Source organism: Lottia gigantea (genome assembly GCF_000327385.1).
Source record: "Lottia gigantea unplaced genomic scaffold LOTGIsca_70, whole genome shotgun sequence".
Lineage (NCBI taxonomy): Eukaryota > Metazoa > Mollusca > Gastropoda > Lottiidae > Lottia > Lottia gigantea.
Window position 1 is genome coordinate 498,108 of NW_008710371.1, and position 22,078 is coordinate 520,185.

Here is a 22,078-nt window from a genome sequence, read left to right on the forward strand (position 1 = left end):
TTTTCTATACAATTGTGCTACATGATTTAGGGCTATTGATTTATCTGTATCTACTAGTCACGTCTGAATGGAGCTCAAAAATGACTGACTGTAATTTTCATCTTTAGGCCATTTTCTATACAATTGTGCTACATTTTGATGAAAATGGGTACAAAATCTTAATTTTGTTAAAATGTCCAGTAGGGATTTTCTGTAATCAAGAGCCCTGGTTCACATAGATGCACATTTCGACAAAACAAAACACCCGGATACAATTCAAATATCAAGGCTATTACATACAAATATTTTCACAGCCTTTGTCAGTGCCATTACACCATAGCGATTACCAGTCATGTACGGTTGTGAATACTGAAAGATGTCACGAGGACCGAACGCAACTCGCAATTCAGTTACATGAGAGTTGTGTCCAAACTTATGACCGCCATTCTTATTTTGCAGCCATATTGTGCAGGCACACGAGCAGTCTTGGTCGGGAATAACTTTAACAGGGCTGAGCATTATTGGTTCAAGTGGATATCAAATTATATTTTAATATTAGGTTTGCCATTTCAGAAGTTGATTTGAGTGTTGAATATATATAAATAGTCTTCAGATGTACTAGAAATGTATGAAAATCACATAATTCCTTTAAAAATATCTCACACTAGGAATTTTACTCACTATTTCTATAGATGTCTTTTCTATATATCACAGTGTCTCAAGAAAAGACGACTCGTCATTTTAACTTTCAAACGCGGATAATTCAGGACACACATGGATTTGGAGGCTAACATTTTGACGGTAAGGTGTGAACACTATTACTGATTGGCTTAGCTAAAAAATTCCTGTTTCTGAGACAAAGGTATGATTGGTCAAACAGATGGTGAAGCTATCCCTTTAACATATCACAAAAATCTTACGTTTGTTATTTCCTGGTTTTTGACAAAATTTTGAGAAAAAAACCGAAATTTAAGAAAAACTATAAATGTCTTTCAAAAACCACCCAGTTTTTTTTTCAAGAAAGAAACAACTTTATTTTACATGGATAACAACTTAGGTTCACAGTTAAAGATCCTTTCTACCAGCTGGTCCTTGACCAAACCTCTTAGCAATGATCTTTCCCGGATTATCTGTACCCATTTACAGCTGGGTTGACTGGAATAATGAGGATCCTTTCTACCAGCTGGTCCTTGACCAAACCTCTTGGCTTTGATCTATCCTGGATTATCTGTACCCATTTACAGTTGGGTTGACTGGAATAATGAGGATCCTTTCTACCAGCTGGTCCTTGACCAAACCTCTTGGCATTGATCTTTCCTGGATTATCTGTACCCATTTACAGCTAGGTTGACTGGAATAATGAGTGAAGATGACTTAATCAAGATCATTTGACTATCACATGCTGATCGAGATCTGAACCCACAGCCATCATTATCTAGGGTAACCAAATTTCAAAAAATGTAAAGAACCAGTGCTATAGAACCTCACAAAAAAACATCTGTTTCAAATATTAACATTATTTGTTAAAAGTGTGTAAAAGATCTTATCTGGATAAATATTTGATGGTATATCATGATAATTAACATATAAAATATATTAATAATGATGATATTCAGTTACAACTAAATAAAAACGAGGCGTTGATATTAATATGTATCATCTATGAATAAAACATTGTTTCAACACACAATAGAAATTATTATACATGTACTAGTATTCATCTATCTTCATTATATCAAGCTATTACAAACTGTTTTTTAAAGGGATTGTAAAGAGGTTTTAAGAATTTGTTATGTGTATCAGGGACACTGATAGCATCAATTTACACCATTCCAATTTTCAATCAGACATCTGTGGTTCCTGCAATTCCACTAAAACTAAGTGTTTGATGACGTCACAAAATATGCTATATCAAATAAGGCCCTTCGACGTTACACTTGGTTTTAGTGGAATTTCAGGAATCACAGACATCTGATTGAAAATTGGAATGGTGTAAATTGATTGGTTTCTAAATTTTGATGTGTATCAGGGACACTGATATCATCAATTTACATCATTCTAATTTTCAATCAGACGTCTGTGGTTCCTGCAATTCCACTAAAACTAAGTGTTTGATGATGTCACAAAATATGCTATATCACATAATGCCCTTCGACGTTACACTTGAATTTCAGGAATCACAGACATCTGATTGAAAATTGGAATTGTGTAAATTGATTGGTTTACTAAATTTTGATGTGTATCACTGTGACACTGATAGTATCAATGTTCACCATAAGTGACATCATCAAACACTTAGTTTTCGTGGAATTACAGGAACCACAGACATCTGATTGAAAATTAGAATGATGTAAATTGATGCTATCAGTGTCCCTGATGTACATAAAAAATTTAGAATACCTTTTTACAATCTGTTTAATCCAGCCAAGTATTAACTGTAAGTGCATAAATATTTTAGAAGTCAAAATCACAGGTTATATTTTATCATAATTTTTCTTCAAAACCACAAAATTTGCTCATTTTTACAAAAATATCACTTTTGAGCTTTTTCAGGTTTAAATTGAAATGCCGTCAATATCTTGAAAAATGGAAAAAAAAACACGAAAAAATTGATTATTTTCAGTCATAGAGAGAGAAACTTAAATTTCCACATAAAAATGGCCATTAGACAAAATATCAAGTCAAAGATAGCCTACATGTTTAAAGCACTGGGGTATGGGAATAGTTGATTTGAAGATTCTTACAAAAATATTGAGCCCATACCCAATTTCAGATGAGATCTAGTATATTGAAAGAGTCACAAGACTTTAATCTTTAGAATATTCACGTTGTCGATTCCTCGTTCCCGTTCAGTGACTTACTGTGGCATATCGAGATGTATCAGCACTATTGATTAGTATGTTTTATGACCTTTATCCCTTATAACATTTCACCCCAGTTTAAGTTCAATCGCGCATAGATCTTTAGGTTATTTAAAGCAAAGTTAGTCACCATTTCCAAAACTCTATCCTGATGAGGGGTGTGCATCCAAAACATGAGCACTAGTCAATTAGATGAGTCAAACACTCAAACATCAATAAGTTAAGCAATCACTTCCTGTCCTAATGAGGGTTGTGCATCCGAAACACCTGTCGGCAGCATGAAATAATCACTAGTTAATTAGGAAAGAATTTCTGTACCGGTACCGTACTGTAGAATATTCTCAAGTTGGCTTTTCACCACTGTTCAGTGACTTACTTTGCTCGTATACAAATCACCAAACATTAGAAAAATTAACATTCATCAGCTGTCCTGATGAGGATTTTATATCCAAAACATCTGTTAGTAGCAGGAGATGAGCACTAGTCAATAGATAATATCATAAGGAAGTTTCAAATAATCATCACAAATTTCTCATTGGCTGGTTATTGCCACTGGTTGGCTGGTTATTTATGTACTTCTAGCTGGGTATTTGCATCCAGTTGGCCGGTTAATGCCTCTGGTTGGGCGGGTACATATTTCCATTTACTTACTTTATTTACTTCCGATCAGTCCATTTAGTCCATTATTAGGTAATATCACTAGGCTATTCGTTTCAATTGAGTCACGTACCGGTACCGTTAATCTAACATTGTGTATCTGGATCTGTTGGCAGGTCGTACGGCGAGCCAAGACTCTGTCTCATTGAGGCTCCATATGGTCTATCATTGCTCACAGCTGCCTTCTCAATTTTTTGCAAATTGGATTTTAATTGCGCTATGTCTAAATCATATTTGTTTAAAAAATCCATTCCACTTTCCGTGGACACAACTTGTTGTGGTGACGTTTCTTTGGGTTGTTCCTCATTACTGGAGTTATAACGGTCTGACACTTCCACTATGAGCTCTTTGGGCACAATATCTTGGTTGGTTGGAAGCAGGGGGACCAAAATATGTTGACGTAAAAATAAACTATCGTTCGTCCATAACTGATTTAGTCTTTTGATTTGTTCCACTGAGACATGATATTTCAGAGCTATTCCCATCAGAGTGTCCTCTGGACTGACATTATGTCGGATGTGTCTGGTAGCTTTCTCAGCCAACGGGACATTGCCACCGATACATTTTCCAGAAGTCGTGCCATATTTCGTCTGGCTTCTGACAAACATACTCAAATGTTGACGTTCGTTTTCATTTTCTCCATTCGCCATTACCACCACTTTCAATTCTAGTTCTTCAAGCTAAAAATGAACAGACGACAAATTACACTATCTGAAGGTTGAAATGACAACGTTTTTTCCCAAATTATCACATTTTGAAATGTAAATATTGACAAAATTAATGAGAAATGGAAAAGAAAATATTTTCGTTGACAAGTCTGTCAAGTTTGGCTAAAAATAGAAACTTCCGAAAAGGTCACGTGTAAACCGGAACTGGAAAAAGGATTCAGACCACCAGTATGGATCTGGGAACTTAAAGCTGGCAAACCCAGTTGCAAAGTGACATCAGGCGTGGGAAAGAATGTTACCTGAAATTCTTGGAAGTGTTTCAGATTTGTATTCTTCATTGTCGAGCTCTGAAAATGGGGAACAAACTGCGCTTTCGTGATTGCTGCCTTTAATTTCGCAAACTGCTGGAAGTGTGCGGTAGCACTGTGATACTCCGTCTTTCAATTTGCAGTCTGCGGTATAGTAGTGTGCGTTGAATAGGTGTGCAGAAGATGTCCGTCTGATATCTTATACACTAACTGTACGAAAGTCGTGTGCGTTGGGTGCGGCAATATGTTTCTGATCTGGATCTCGCCGCCGTTTTTCAATTCGCAAACTATGGTAAAGAAGTAGGTGTGCGGCAGAGGTTTTTTCAATCTTCCAAAATTGAGGCAGATGACACTAAACGTTTGACTCAGTATCTATGCCCTTACTGAAGCCTCTTGGACATCTCATATAGCCCGAGATCCGGCCCTCGTGAAAAGACCTATCAGAAACAAAGCCCAAATGGATTGAATCCGGATTAAGGATCACTCTTTACTCTCGAAGGGATTAGGGATTATTCAAATGAATGATACTCAGAGCAAATTAGGTCAGTTTGGTAATGATTGAAGTAGGGGAGAGTGGGGAGAAATTATCTGGCTTGAATAGGGACATAAGTTTATTCACTAGGGGAGAATGGGGGAAATGGACATAGTTTCGTTTTCTTACAACAAATGGTAGTATGGTAGTAGGGGAGAGCGGGGATCAATCGTCTGCAATGAAGCAGTACAACTTGAATTAATTAGAGATGATTTGGGGAGATTCGGCATTTATGTAGCTTAAATAGGGGCCCCATGTTAGTTCACTTACTACAAATGATGGTAGGGGAGAGTGGGGATAATTTGAAGCAGTAAAACCTTTAATTAACATGAAGACTAGGGGAGGGTGGGTATAATTTGTCTATTATGAAAAGGGACCCATATATGGCATGTCTAGGGAAAAGTGGAGACTAATAACACACTGAAAACACATCTTAGAGAACTAGTCAAGTAGGGTAAAGTGGGGAGAAATGATTACAAAAATATCTTTAGACTAGGAACATGTTTATTGTACAAAAACAAAACAAAAACTTTCCTTTACAGAAAAACAATTTGTTCAAAACAAAAACAAAGTTTATAATGTAAGAAAATGTAAAGTATTTAATTCAACTTTCTGGGTCTCTTGATTTCACTGGCAAGAAAGATTGTAAGTAGTGACAATGACCAAAGTTGGATATAATTTATAAGGCAACAACAAAACACCCCTAAATTTATAAATGAGCTCTTCCAATTGTGCAGATACAGTAACATATTGATTGAAATATGCATGTGCAGAAGAGTGCAATAGAAATTTGAGGGGTGTCAAGTTGACTTGCGCACTATATCCAGCCGTGCCATTCATAGAGTTCTGATATTCTTGTTCAATGGTTCTTTGGATTGAAGCACATCTCATGGTAGAGATAAACATATTAGCTGATTGTATCAAGGGATAAGATGAAGAAAACTCGAATACCCTTGACACGGCAAAATAAAGGAAATGTTTGGGAATAAAAAAAATACAAAGAACTACTATCTATCTATAACTAAGAATCAGACTAAGGATATCCCTAAAAGGGATGCGGTCTTCGAATTTTTGAAATCCAACCACAAAACTTATTTTCAGAGCTACCTGTACCTATTATTTAAATGAACATTCTACTTAAGGTTTGTCTACAATTTACATCTAAAACTGAAGGAAATTACAAAAAACATTTCTGTGGCTTTGCTTGACTGTAAAAGGGATATCGTCTTCGAATTTTTGAAATCCAACCACAAAACATATTTTCAGCTACTAGTAGCTTTTATTAGAATGAACATTCTACTTAAGGTTAGTCTACAATTTACATCTTAAACTGAAGGAAGTTACAAAGGAAAGTCCCGTGGATTTGTTTGACTCTAAAAAGGATGCGGTCTTCGAATTTTTTAAATCCATCCACAAAACTTCTTTTTAGCTACCGGCAAAATTTATTAGAATAAACATTCTACTTCAGGTTTGTCTACAATTTTTTTAAACATAGTGACTGAAGTATTATGCAGAAAGGTATGTGGCTTAGTTTGACTTCATGCCACAAAAGGTCTGCATAATACTATGTGTACTCTCTCAAATGCACGCAGAGTTGAACATCTCAGTCGGAAAGTGACATTCAGATTTGTTTTACCCTGTTGTAGTATATTAAGCAGTATATGCTCTGCGGATGTTCTTTTATCTATTGGTGATAACAGAGAACATATCCAAGACAAATTTTTCTCAAATTAAAACCTATCCATTTTGCAACACGATTGTTAAACTCAAAGTGTTAATTTGGCCTGGAACTTTTATCGAAGTAAAATTTCCTAAAAAAAATTTCAAGTTTGTAAACATGATTTTAAATTCAAAGGAACAAGTTTGGGGATGAAATTCAAAATCCAACCCAAACTTTGTGTTTCACGATTTTTTGTCAATTCGGAATGAAAATATTTTTTTTGGAAATTAATTTTTCAAACATGATTTTAAATTCAAAGGGTTAATTTAAGTAGTTCCCCTCCCCCCAAAATCTATTTTTTGGGGAAAAAATCACTAACACGAGAATGCAACCCTATTTGCAGAACGTGTAAAATCAGGACGTGGATTTCAATGCTATAAATGTTTGTTTACATATTAATATGTTAATATCACAAGTTAAACCAAACACAACAGAAAAATGGGAAGAAACGAAAAACTGTTTCCATAACAACGATCACCCTGTTGGTAGCGTGTAAAATCAGTCAATGTATTTCTTTGGTAGCGTGTAAAATCAACCAACGTATTTATCGTGATGCTCTTCAATATCTTCAAGTGTTGTTTCTTCAGCCTCCATTTGAATATTTGATACAGTATGGCGTGCCATGATTCTTAAAAGTGGGCGGAGTTTCAACCACCATTGATCTACGGGAATTCTCTTACTGAAAAATTAAGATAATATTAATTACAAGGGCAATGATTAAACTTACACGTGCTGAAATTTTCTCAAATGTGAACACGTCCTTCACAATTTGTGAAGAGCCATGCTTACGAATGAATCAAAATGGAGTTTTACGTCCAACTTTTCTGCACCAGTAAGGGCTACTGATTTCAGGCCACACCATGTAGTGTGCAATGAGGGAAATTTTGCCTAGATAGCAGACAGCATAAGCCTAATCTGTTTTTGCTTTTCCAACTGTCAAGGGATCTTTTATGGGCATGGGTTTATTGTCCCATCCGAACGACTAGACACTTTTTCCATGTCAGCCCCTCTTACCTGCATCACTGACAGGGGGAAACCTGGTTGAAAAATCTGAAGCTATTATCTTAACCTATGTCAGGATTGAACCCTGGACCTTCAGGTTAACAATCAAACATCTAACACACTGAGCCACCGCGGCTCCCTAAATTCTTATGAAGAATTGTCAGGAGAATGACCTGCATCACTGACAGGGAAAAGTCTGAAGGTATTATAAAGACCTATGCCAGGATTGAACCCTGGACCTTCAGGTTAGCGAGCAAGCGTCTAACTCATTGAGCCACCATGGCTTTCCACCATGCTCACCTGACAGGAGGAATCAATTGAAAACTTACTTGAAATCAGTGGCAATGGCCAATGACTGTACAGATGTGAATAATAAGAATCGTTTGGCCATTCCAAGAAGAGTAGCCGTACCTGGATTATCAGTAAACACACGACCTGAAAAAAAATAAGACAATTCAAAAATTAGTTTTTAAAGATGGGTTTCTATGGAAGGCTGAATGGCTTTTTATTCAAATTTCTTAATTCTTAATTCTAAATTCTCATCTCTTAATTTGCACGCTTAATTCAACATTTGTTATTGAAATAATAAGTTGTCCCAAAATTTTATGCTAGACTACAAAGCGCCACATTACCCCCAAAAAATTCCAAAATTATCCCCATGTTGAAAACCCCTGCCTAAGCGGAACGAAATCTTGAATCCGTTAAAATAAAAAATCTGAAGTTACCGTCTTCTTTGGTGTTAGCTTCAATTTGATCGATAAGCCAGTTCACAGCCTTGGCAGCCATTTTGGTTCCGTAGTTTCTGTCGTAAGGGGTGGGAACTCCTCCCTGTTGCATGTGACCCAAAACATTCAGACGACAGGTAAAAACGCCCTTGCCTTCCTCGGAAAACAAACGATAAATAAAATCAGATGTGTAGTTCTCATTGGCACATTCATTTCTGCAAAAAAAGAAGCATAAAAAGGAAACCATGCAGTGTGCTATCAGGGAAATTTTGTCAGGCCATCGACATAAGCCTGTAGAGGGATCTTTTACTTACAGTCTGTAGCTTGGAAAGACACCATGCTGTGTACAATGAAGGAAGATTTGGCCATGACAGCAACCTTAGCCTATAGAGGGATCTTTTACGTACAGTCTGTAGCTTGGAAAGACACCATGCAGTGTGCTATCAGGGAAATTTGACCATGACAGTAACCTTAGCCTATAGAGGGATCTTTTGCGCACAGTCTGTAGCTTGGAAAGACACCATGCAATGTGCAATGAGGGAAATTTGACCATGACAGCACCTTAAGCCTATAGAGGGATCTTTAATGTGCACAACCTGTAGCACACAGGGCCTCAGACAAACACCATGCAGTGTGCAATGAGGGAAGTTTTGTCAGGACAGCAGCATAAGCCTCTAAGTCTAACACACATGGCCTTGGAAGACACCATGAAGTGTGTAATGAGGGAAAATTAGCCTGCTTTTTTTCGATTCCAACTGTCGAGGGATCTTTAACATGCACAGACTGTAGCACACAGGGCCTCGGTTTATTGTCCCATCTGAATGACTAAACGCTTTTTTCCATGTCAGCCCCTCTTACCTGCATCACTGACAGGGGGAAACCAGGTTGAAAAATCTGAAAGCATCATTTCAACCTATGCCAAGATCGAAACCTTAGACCTCTTGTTAAGCAGCTAAGCTCCTAAGCTGGCTACGGAATAGGATGCAGCATAGATTCGAGCATAATGTTATAGCTATATAAAATAACCAACTTACTGAAGAATGAGGCCTCTCTGGACACCAGCGTTTGTAATCTTGTCTTTCATATGGAACACGTCCGTCTGCAATGAAACAAGGGGAGTTTTACACCCTACTGTTCTACATATCAAAGATTGTAATTTGTAGAATTTCAGAACCACAGACGTCAGATTGAAAATTGGAATGGTGTAAATTGATGCTATCAGTGTCCCTGATACACATAATTCTGGACACACATGGATTTGAAGACTCAAATTTCGACAGTGAGCTGTGAACACTATTACTGATTGGCTAAGCTAAAAAATTCCTGTTTCTGAGACTAAAGTATGATTGGTCAAAAAATGGCCTACCGGTCCCTTTAAGTTATCAATTGCATTCAAGAGAACATACCTTTAAGTCTAAGATGCCATGTTTTTCTTCATATATATAGGCTGCGTCTGCTCCTCCAGCCAGACCAGCTAGTGTTGCTAGGTAACCACAGAATCCTCCCATTGTCTCCACTATGAAGACCCGACGTTTGGTTCCAGTGGCAGATTGTTTAATTCTATCACAAATCTTAAAGGAAAAAACTTCTAAATAACATAACGTTTGGATTTTTCAACCCAGTTTCCCACCTGTCAGTGATGCAGGTCGAAGGGACTGGCTGGGTTAGACAAACTGACTGTCGAGGCATAGCTTGAGATTATATGTTTGGGTTTTCCAACCCGGTTTCCCCCTGTCAGTGATGAAGGTAAGAGAGGCTGGCATGGAAAAAGTGTCTAGTCGTAATAAACCAAGACCCTGTGTGCTACAGGCTGCACGTTAAAGATCCCTCGACAGTTGGAAATCTAAAAAGGATAGGCTAATGCCGCTGTCCTGGCAAAATTTCCCTTATTGCACCCTGCATGGCGTTGCCCGTCTTCATTAGCCCACATGATGTAGAAAAGTAGGACGTAAAACTCCATTCATTTCATTTCATAAATGAGATTGAAGCAGGCTGTGTACGTTAAAGATCCATCGACAGTCAGAATCGAAAAAAGAGCAGGCTAATACCGCTGTGCTGGAATTGGGTCACAAGCCACTTTCAATATATATTTAGAATATCAAGGGATGTAACTCTGTCAATATTTGTCAAATCATGCCCAAATTCGAACTGGTCCTAGATCTTTTCAATATAACACAATTTCATAAATTGTTGTCAAAAACTGTTGCTCTATTGCATTCACAAGCCATTTTTAATGTATATTTAGAATATCAAGGGATGTAACTCTGTCAATATTTGTTGAATCATACCCAAATTCAAACTGGTCCAAGATCTTGTGAATATAACCCAATTCCTAAATTGTTATCAAAAACTGTTGCTCTATTGCATTCACAAGCCATTTTCAATATATATTTAGAATATCAAGGGTTGTAACTCTGTCAATATTTGTCGAATCATACCCAAATTCGAACTGGTCCTAGATCTTGTGAATATAAACCTACACATAAAAATTCAGACAAAAACCAATTGCACACAATCAGACAGACTGGGGAGACAGCAAAATCTGTCCACGTTTCATGTGGGCGTATAAAAATCAAAATGGTAGTAAATTTGACGACTTACATCAGTAATTTCATTGAGGGCCGTATCAGCCCCTAAGGAGAAGTCCGAACCAGGGATATTATTACTAATAGTACAAGGTACAACTGTTATAGGTATACAGAATGCTGGGTACCTATCTCGAGCTTGAGCTATCTGTAGACAACTGTGGAACGCCTGAAAATAGAATTATGGTATTTATATGGCATCCATTTTAACCTGGCATCCATTTTGCCAATCTTGATTATATTTTTTTTCCGATATTTTTCACTCCATTGTAATCTAACATGTTTTCTACTGCAGTCATGTTCTAATGATGTTTCTTTCAAAAAAACTCAACAATCTTTACATGACAATCTCTTCAGAGAGTTCACATTGCTAATTCATTCTCTTGACATCATTTTCAGAGAGTTCACATAGCTAAAAGTGTTTATTTGGTACGGTATTAAAGTTTGCCAACCTAGCATTCCCTTCAGAGAGTTCACATAGCTAATAATGTTTTCTTGGTCTATCTACAATCCTTCAGTGAGTTCGCATTGCAAATTTATTCTCTTGACATCGTTTTCAGAGAGTTCACGTCGCAAAAAATGCTTATTGTGTCATTAGGTTTGTCAACTTGGTATCCTTTTCAGAGAGTCCACATAGCTAAAAAAATTTATTTGGAATATCAATATGGCATTCCCTACAGAGAGTTTAAAATTACAAATTTCTAATAATAAATTGAAGACTAAGGTTACATGTCCAAAACTCACCTCAAATCCACCAATAATACACAAGCCTTCTATTTTATGTTCTTGAAGTTTGTGCGCGATTTTTCCCAACCCAGCTTCTTCAGCTAATTGTCTACAATAAAATTTTGGAAAGATTCAGCAAGTTTCTAGCTAGACATTGTTGTTAAAGGAACACTACCACTTAGAATGGACATAAAATTTCAAATCTGGTGTAATAATTATACATCAGAATCCCTGTACAATCACTAAATAAATGGAACTATGGTTCACCTTATCCAAATAGCTTCACATGAGACAATAAGTTTCAACCAATCAAAATGATCTTTTTCATACGAAAGGGGTTGCCCTTATTCATATAATATTCACTAGTTTTGTATGTGTTCAAATTTACAAAACAAAACATAAAAATGAAGTGTGTTGATTGGTTGACGTGGAAATCATGTGACTTCATGAATATTTATTATCTCAATCATACTTTTCTGCACCTGGTTAGGCAAATTTCGGTCCCAAAATCCGAGGCTAGGTAAAGGCAATAAGTTTTTCTGGCCCTACATCAGTGACATTCGTCAAAACAGTGTCAGAGACTATGAAAGAGTCATCAGGCAGATAAGTTAACTTACTTTCTGGTGCCAAGATAAGAACCTCCTTTTCCTGCCCAACCATGAACCTCAGTCCAAGACATTGGCGCTACCTGTAAAAGACAATCAAGGGATACTTTTTGAAATGAAATCATACTTTGAGTTTGCGTACAATTAGATAAAAATAAACTATAATCTTTGAATGTCATAAAATGTCAACTAAAGAATTGCTACGTAATCTACCAAAAGTGGGCAATGGGGCAATTTTTTATTTAAGAGAGCGCTGAGAGAGGGATGAGAGAGGGCTTAGAGAGGGCTGAGAGAGGGCTTAGAGAAGGCTGAGAGAGGGCTGAGAGAGGGCTTAGAGAAGGCTTAGAGAGGGCTTAGAGAGGGCTGAGAGATGGCTGAGAGAGGGCTGAGAGGGCTGAGAGAGGGCTTAGAGATGGCTGTGAGAGGGCTAAGAGAGGGCTGAGAGAAGGCTTGGAGAGGGCTGAGAGAGGGCTAAGAGAAGGCTGAGAGAGGGCTGAGAGAAAGCTGAGAGAGGACTTGACTAAGAATTCACAACCCTAAATGCCCAAAACCTGCTACATATGGGGCATCGATTTCTAGCCCAATCCGAACAGCTTTTTCCATATCATTCCTTCCAATTTGCATCACTGACAGGTAAAACAGAGTTGAAAAAAAAACGAAACCTACCCTGCCTTTTAATAAACCATCAAAACTGTCCTGAATACCCAAAACTCTGAAGCCTTTGGTTAAAGTCAAACGAACAAATGCACGAATGGCTGCGTTCATACCACAGGCTGGAGCACCAATATTCATCACAGCTACATTACGTGCTGTCTGAAATTATCAAACGAAATAGAGCTTTACACCCTACTTTCTGTAAGTGTTTGGGCCAATCAAGATGGCCATCGTCTGACAAACTCAAGGCCTATAGTTAAGCTACCAAATTAGAAAATGAAAACTTTGCAAAATTTTTTTTGTGTTTGCAGGCCTGTAGCCAGACTGGCCTGATTTTTTTTACTTATAGGTTCAGTCGAAAGTGAGGCCAGGGGCCTAATTCTCGGAAACTTGATAAGATAAAATCAAGATTTTGAAAAAATGCAGTAATCTGATTGGATAATAAAACTCAATTTAAATTAATGTAAGTGATTGACCAATCAGACGACTGGAATACTAAAATCATTATCAGTTTAGTTTTCGAGAATGAAGCATCAAAAACGTAACCGTTAGCAACCAACCCCTTTTCATTAAGTCGTCTCGATGACAAAAAGTGGGAAGGAAAAGTTCAGTGGCAGGATAGAAACAAAAATAGAGTTATCTCACCTTACAACTAGTGCCCTCTACATTACAGGCAGAGGACGGGGGTCGCAATTTACTGAGCAGACGATAAACACTTAAATTATTCTGGAAACTCCTGTCAGGGGAGAGAAAGCAAATGAAAATTCTTTATTTTCTGTATCAAAATTAGGGTTATAATGGCTCAATATTATTAGTTGAAATCTTTAGAATACGTAGGAGATATATTTCTCTACAATTAGGCGTTTATTTTACTCAAATCCGAACAGTAGTTTTCTAACAGCTTTCAAAAAACATAACGAACTTTCAAAGTTTACGTAATCTTACATAGACTTTATAAATATTTTTGGCATTAAAAAATTATCGGCTGGATTTTTTAAGTTAAAGATGGGTTCCCTTTTTTTTATTTATGAAAAAGAAAATGCTAATACTTATATGAATAGAAAGTAGAGGTGTTCTAATGACTTGGTAAAGTACCAGTTTGTCTCACATGTCCATGGACCATAATTTCACATTTTTTGCTTATTTTTTTATTCAATAATTATTCATTCAGGATGCCAAGTTTGTTTTTACATCAAAAAAAAAAAAATTTGACTTACTTTCCTCTGAGTCTAACAGCCTCTTCAAAATTCCCTTCGTTCATGGCATGCTGCACGGCTTGCGTCTGCAATGCAAATAAAACGGTCAAGTTGCTTTTAAATTAGAAAATAATTTTGTTTCTTTTTTTTTGATAATTTTTATCTTCACTGTAATCTAACAAGTGTTCTTATGATATTATTTTCCTGATATATGCAATAACACGAATAGTCATGGTGGCCGTATTTTGTCGCAGACTCCAGTAAAATTTTCCTTTCAATTCCATGATCCATACCAGATTAACGACATAGTGGAAAACGACCGACTGATGATTTTTGTCTCCTCGTGTGAAACTCTTGACAAGACTAGTCAGCGACAAAACTCAGCGACCAGGACAGTTCGTGTCCCGGCATCTTGTAATCTCAATCCTAATCTAACTAATTTTTTACCACAGTCCTGTTCTAAAGAAGTTATTTTTTGATATTTTTGGCATCACTTGTAATCTTACAAGTTTTCTACAGCCTGAATTAACTTTCTAACCAATCAAATTGAAGGAGTTATTCCTTACGTACCCTCTCGACACATTTCATAAGTGGAACTCGAACAGTCTGGTTTCCCTCCAAGGAAACGACACATGCCGGCGTTTCTGGATTGGCATCCATCAGAGCTAAGACTGCTTCAGCTCCCATTCTGGCTCCCTAGAAAATGTTATAATATTACTTACATTAAAGATGGGTTCCCTTATTTTCATTTATGAAAATGAAAATGCTAATACTTATATGAATAGAAAGTAGAGGTGTTCTAATGACTTGGAAAAATACCAGTTTGTCTCACATGTCCATAATTAATTCATAATTAACTAAATTAGAAGAGAATTACCAGCAGAATTCCAATGAGTGACCGATCAAGAAAGGTCCAAAAGTATTTTTTTGATTATCCAGACTGTACATACATGGAGATTTATGATTGGTTAAATGACCTCTCTGTACTGATTGCTTGTGCTGCTGTCCTGGCAAAATTTCCCTCATTGCACCCTGCATAGCGTCACCCACAAGGTGCAGAAAAGTAGGACGTAAAACTCCATTCATTTCATTTTCTGTACTGATTGCTACATGTAAGAGTTCAGAGGTCAAGAGTTCAAGAGTTCAAAGGTCAATACTTACCAAAACTCTGTCAAAAGCAGATGGACTACCACCTCTCTGTACGTGACCCAGCACTGTGATTCTTGTATCTATTTTCTGCTCGGTTAAAATCTGAAAAAAAACCCCAACAAAATAGTTTTTAAAAAATTGCAAATGGCTGTCAATAGCAGACGTGAATTCAACCCCTCAATGAAATGGCGAAAACAGCAAATTTACTTGTTTCAAAAGTTTTTTTTTCCATGACCTGCATTTCTGTACATAGATGGAAAAATGCAAACTAATGCACTGTGCAATGGGGCAAATTTTGTCAATTGTCAATGCATCTCTACCTGTCCTTACCAAGTTTATCAAAATCAAATGAAAAATCGTTAACTTGTTGGTGCTTATAAGAAATTTGCAGGAACTTACGTCTTTGACCATGCTAGCTGTAATGGCATTTCCTTCACGATCTATGGCACCCTCGGCAACCAATACTATATTTAACCTTTGACCCAAACCTCTTTCCTAAAAATTCACCAAAATACATTACAAAAGTATACTATAGTCTCTTAAAAACATTTCATTCCAGTCTATGATGGATAGCTACCTGTATTACTTTTCAGAATGAGGTATCTGATGACTGGTTCATTTACAATTCAATCACATAAACACGATAGTATATTTGTACAACATTCCGAACATTGATGGGAGAATGTTAACAAAGTGAAAGCTTAATTGTTACATTCATTGGTATGTTATTACTGAAACGCAGAAGAACTGTATGCCAAATTTTCATTATGAAAAATGTTATGCGTAGCTTAAATTGATCTGTTTGAATAACCAAGACATAAATTTATGCAAAACCTAGGAAAGCATGTTGTTTTTAAAAAGGTTCTGTAGATTAGAGTGGCAAGCGGCCTCTTACCGTGTTGAGTTTTTTACAAAGTGTTTCCTGCCATCCAGCCTCTGGCGGCCATTCCGGAATAAAAACCCAATCAGCCTCACATGCCAACGAAGCTACCAGAGCCAAATACCTAGATGAGAGAGCATGGAATTTTACATCCTACTTTTCTGTATCTGATTGGACTAATGGAGATCAGCTTTGGGATGCAGTGGGCAATGAGGCAACTAAACTAGATACCTAAAGGATGAAGAAAATGTTTTGGATTTTGGAAAAAAAACCTGTTTGTGTTAATGGAGAGCAGCTTTGGTATGCAGTGGGCAATGAGGATAATGCCTAAAGGATAAAGAAAATGTTTTGGATTTTGGGAAATAAACCTGTTTGTGTTCTTGGAGAGAGATCCTAGTATGAAGTGGGCAATGAGGCAACTAAACTAGCTACCTATTTATACTTACCCACAATGTCTACCCATAACTTCTAAAACAAAAGCTCTCTGATGACTGAAAGGAGATTAGAAAAATTATATTTCTCTCCTGATCAACGAGTGCAGATATTGGAATCTAAAATCATAGCCTACAGTTGTAAATATTGAAAGGGTTGCATTTATCCAATGGTAGCTTTTTGTCCATCATATTCCTGATGAGGATTGTATATCTGAAACATGTGTCTGTGTAGTCCTAAACATCTGCCTCTATTCTAGCTTCTGACAGATAAACTGACAGTTATTGGCTAGAGTAGAGTCAGAAAAACTAGGCACTGTTTTATGGGGATTTCCAGTCGGCAATGTGATAAACTTGTCGTGGAAGCTCGGGCACATGTGAGATTTTACTAAAAATTTGAGGCGGCGACAAAAATCAATGACCAAGATTGTTCATGTACCCGCACCCGAAACAACCTGATGAAGATTCTATATCCAAAACATGCATTTGTCTTACCTTGAAGCAGTAGTTGTAATGGCGTCAACGGATTCTATGATACGATGCAATGCCGAGTCGGTACCAATAGTCATGTCAGTTCCACAGAAATCATTGTCAATGGAACCAACTAATCCTGCGATATTCAGATCCTGACATCCGATTCTTTCTTCCATTGAGATCATTCCTGGAAATGACCAAAAGACACAAATTAAATGGAAATTTGTAGATTGTAGATTTAGAATGCCAGGGCTTGTGCTTTTGGAAGTCTTCGTACCACAATCAATCCACTATCATGCAAAATGTTGCCATGAATTCAAATCCTCAAAAATATATGACTTAATTCCAGGGCTTGTGCTTTTGGAAGTCTTCGGACCACAATCAATCCACTATTAAGCAAAAAGTTGCATTCAGTAGTGCCATGGGATCAAATCCTCAAAAATATATGACTTAATGCCAAGGCTTGTGCTTTTGGAAGTCTACCTACCTCTAGAATGAAGTTCCTCTAATAAACTGGACCATTCCTGTCGGAACAGGTTAGCACCAGTTAAACTACCATCTCCACCAATTACCACCAGGTTAGTGATGTTATTTTTAATAAGATTATGGGCTGCTTTAACACGACCCTCTCTTTCTCGAAAATCTTTACATCTAGCACTACCAATTACCGTACCTCCCTAAAAAATACACAATTTTCATAATGCTCTCTGAATCTTCACAATTTTAAGTTATTACGAACTTCATATACCTTGACTGCAATAGCACTTTTCTTGTGTCTTCACAATGTCAAGCTATTACGAACTTCATACTTATACCTTGACTACAATGGCCACCTTTCTTGTCTCTTCACAATGTCAAGCTATTACTAACTTCATACTTATACCTTGACTACAATAGTCACCTTTCTTGTATCTTCACAATGTCAAGTTATTACAAACTTCATACTTATACCTTGAAATAGCCATATTTCTTGTATCTTCATAATGTCAAGCTATTACGAACTTCGTCTTATACCTTGACTACAATAGCCACCTTTCTTGTATCTTCACAATGTCAAGCTATTATGAACTGCGTGTTATACCTTGACTACAATAGCCACTTAACTATAGCAAAAGCTCTTAAGGTGCGGGCACACAGAGATTTTTGTCACAAATTAGAGTCTTGTCTTGAGTTTCAACGACTGATACGGGCACACGAGGAGAAAAAAATCTCCAGTTGGTCATTTCAACCTTGTAGATAATCACGTGCGGATCATGCAATTGAAAGGAAAATGAATCTGATTGGATGATGACGGTCTGTCTTGCAGACGATAAAACTATCAGAGACAATTATCAAACTTGTTTAATATTATAAATCCTGTCGGTGACACGATAATCTTGTTGTTGAAGCATGAGCACACGCGAGATTTTACTCAAGATTTGAGTCAGCGACAAATATCTCTGACCAAGACCAGTCGTGTGCCTGCAACTTTAGAGATCATTAGCCGCTTATGCTATAGTGATGTCATATAAAATTGTTTCAAAGTTGAAACACCAACCAAAACGAGTGAAACAAAAACTTTGAAATATAATTGAATTGGGACAAAATACCATCCCATCATGCCTACGGAGTATAAAAATGACCTACCAATTGCATGATGCCGGAAACACTAGACCAGTGAGCCAGTTGAATATTGTTACCTCCATCTACCATTCCTTGATAGCCCTGAAATTATATAGAAATATACAGATAGGTAACACAGGTAATGTACAGTTTTGAGGACAGACTGTAGTTCAGTCGGTTAGAATGTTGAGATCTTGATGTCATTTTTGGTTGACCATTTACTGATTTAGGGTTTTCGTCTGGGTGACAAATAAGGATCCTTTCTACCAGCTGATCCTTGACCAAACCTCTTGGCATTGATCTTTCCCAGATTATCTGTACCCATTTACAGCTGGGTTGACTGGAATAATGAGGATCCTTTCTACCAGCTGGTTCTTGACCAAACCTCTTGACATTGGTCTTTCCCAGATTATCAGTACCCATTTACAGCTGAGTCGACTGGATAATGGGGAAAGATGACTTATTCAAGGTTACATGCAGAATGAGTGTGCCAGTGCATTACAAGAAGCCATGCAGTAAGCAATGAGGAAAATGTAGTCATGAAAAGCACTACTTCAATAATAGTCCTTATCTAATAAATTGTAGGAGAACCTCATGTCAAATTTTCATTTTATAAATTGAGCTCTAGCGTTTTATATATTGAAAAAAGTATACACCCTTCAAAAAAATGGAAGAGCTCAGAATTAAGGTGGCATGGGTTCAAATCCTCTTCAAAATTACAAAAAATCAGATGCTGATGCCTCGGCCAGAGCTTTAAAGAGTTTCCATTGTCAACTTTCAAATTTTCCCACTAAAGGTTTGTTGGTTTGTTAAACTTACCCACCTGTCAAAATTTCAACTTGATGTCAATTCAATGTCAATCAAATTGATGTGTTTTTCATATTCTGAATTATTTTGCATGTTTTTAAATCAAAAACTTTATCAATGTCATTGAATGCATGACTATTTATAGGCATTAAACTAGAGCGAATGAATGAAGCAGGAATGAATGAATGAATGAATGAATGAATGAAGGAACACAGGACAAATGTCAGTTTGAATGATTGAATGAACAAAGCAGGAATAAATGAATGAAAGAATGAATCAGAAATGGATGAATGAGTGATCAATTGAACAGATGAATGAATGAATAGATGAATGAATAGATGACTGACTGATCAAACAACTGAATAATGAGTGAAGCAGGAATGAATGAATGAATAGATGAATGAGTGAATGAATGAATGAATGAATAGATGAATGAATGAATATATGAATGAATGAATGATCAAACAAATGAATGAATAGATGAATGAATAGATGAGTGAATGAATGATCAAACAAATGAATGAATGATCAAACAAATGAATGAATAAATGAATGAATGATCAAACAAATGAATGAATGATCAAACAAATGAATAGATGAATGAACAAAAGCAGGAAAGAATGAATGAATGAATGATCTCACCTCTTTAATGAAATAAACACTACAGCCTAGATATTTTCCCATTCTGACCACAGCTCTAACAGCTGAATTCATACCTGAAAGGATATATTAATCTTACATCAAAAATCAAATGGAAAATTTGCCAAGGAGATATCATGTTCCTTAAGCAACATTATCAACTAATGTCTGTCTCTATTCCAACCTCTGAAAGCGATTTTGAAAGTTGTCGACTGGTGTAGAGACAGAAAAACTAGGCTCTGTTTTATGGTAATGCGAAGGTGATGGGATATTAAAACTATTGATTGTCAGCGACTGGAAATGAAATGAATGGAGTTTTACGTCCTACTTTTCTGCACCATGTGGGCTAATGAAGACCGTCAACACCATGCAGTGTACAATGAGGGAAATCTAGCCTGCCCTTTTTTATATTTCCAACTGTCGAGGGATCTTTAACGTGCACAGCCTGTAGCACACAGGGCCTTGGTTTATTGTCCCATCTGAACGACTAAACACTTTTTCCAGACCCCCTCACCTGACAGGGGGAAACCTGAGGGTATTATCTCGACCTATGCCAGGATTGAACCCTGAACCTTCAGGTTAGCGAACAAGCGTCTAACTCACTGAGCCACCATGACTCCCTATCAGTGGCTGGAGTAGAGATAGATGTCTGAGATTAATATATATTAAGACTGGGGTAGAATCATAAGAAGTAAGTTATATAATACATGTATTACTATCAGATGTGTACATTTTATCAAGTAGCTGTCTAAGGCATTAAGGACTTTTCCTTCTACTAGCAGAGGACAATGTAGATACTTGGTGCTGAATTAAGCTTAGATCATTTTTTTTTTGCATGGAACCAGTGGCAGTACCATAAATTATGCCTTTTTGGGCTTTATCAATGACGAATGTGTCCCTGCGAGTCAGCAAGTTAAAGTCATTACCAGTAACCAGGATAGTCTATTGAAGCCTCTGATAGATATTTTGATAGATGTCAGCTGGAGAAGAGTCAGAAGAAAAAGACCCTGTTAAAAAGGGGATTTTTTTTTTTTTTATGAACAATATTTATTTAGTCATTAGGATTGGGGAACAGGCTTGCGAGTATAGTACCCTCTCCTTGGGGATTTTCCACACCTCTGGAGATGGGTTTTCTCTAACATAATATTGAATTATCTTTAAGATGATTATAAATTAGTGTTGGGCATCACCGTAACTTTCGTTTTGTTAGTATCACAGTCACAGTCACGTGACTAGGTGACCTTCGAACTTTTGGCACTCGGTTTCAAATACCCAATGTGAGATCAGTTTAATGGAATCGGAGACATGACATAAATGGTGTAGGAAGAAAATGATGGTATGACTGAACTACAAAAATATCAATCTTCCAAATATATCTTGGTTTTACAGATGCAAGGTATCTAAATAGGTTTTAAACCTGCGGACATGCGCAATAATCCCATTTAACAGGGCCTATTTTTTCTGTCTCTACAACAGCTGACATCTGTCTAAATGGCTAGCAGGGCTGGAATAGAGACTAATGTTTCGGTCTATAACCAGGCCTAAGGCAACAAGGCACTTAAGCCAAGCTGAAGTCAGAAAAAGCCTAAGCCAGAAAAAGCCTAAGCCAGAATGACATAAGTTTACACATTTTGAATCTATTTAACTTAATAATGGAGCATATCATTGTCGACAACTTTTTTCAAACTCTTTGAAATTCGTTATGGCCAACAAGAGAGACACAGGTTAATCAAATTACCATAACTGTTTAATAGAACGTCTAAAAATAGAACATGCATACAAAATGTCAAATGCAGAAATTACCTTGAGAATCGCCTCCACTTGTGAATACACCAATGGCTTTTCCTTTGCAACTATTCGCTTCTACCCGCTGTCCTT

At 36.9% G+C, this 22,078-nt stretch overlaps 2 protein-coding genes across 2 annotated transcripts; both read right to left on the minus strand.

Annotated features, from left to right (window-relative positions):
- Positions 1-3,583: 3,583 nt before the first annotated feature.
- LOTGIDRAFT_167866 (hypothetical protein) lies at positions 3,584-4,503 on the minus strand (the record flags this gene model as incomplete). The annotated part of the gene is made up of 2 exons (XM_009065748.1): positions 3,584-4,177; positions 4,465-4,503. The coding sequence occupies 2 exons, from the start codon at positions 4,501-4,503 to the stop codon at positions 3,584-3,586; spliced, it is 633 nt and encodes a 210-aa protein (XP_009063996.1).
- Positions 4,504-7,021: 2,518 nt separating this feature from the next.
- LOTGIDRAFT_235800 (hypothetical protein) lies at positions 7,022-20,541 on the minus strand (the record flags this gene model as incomplete). Its single annotated transcript, XM_009065749.1, has 21 exons — positions 7,022-7,404; positions 8,057-8,162; positions 8,453-8,667; positions 9,487-9,551; positions 9,859-10,023; positions 11,054-11,206; positions 11,782-11,872; positions 12,381-12,447; positions 13,031-13,181; positions 13,668-13,758; positions 14,240-14,304; positions 14,789-14,914; positions 15,380-15,469; positions 15,767-15,862; positions 16,263-16,371; positions 16,694-16,738; positions 17,174-17,339; positions 17,640-17,829; positions 18,779-18,856; positions 20,204-20,277; positions 20,529-20,541. 21 exons carry the CDS (start codon positions 20,539-20,541, stop codon positions 7,257-7,259), a joined length of 2,304 nt encoding a protein of 767 aa, XP_009063997.1. The 3' UTR covers positions 7,022-7,256.
- Positions 20,542-22,078: the final 1,537 nt, after the last annotated feature.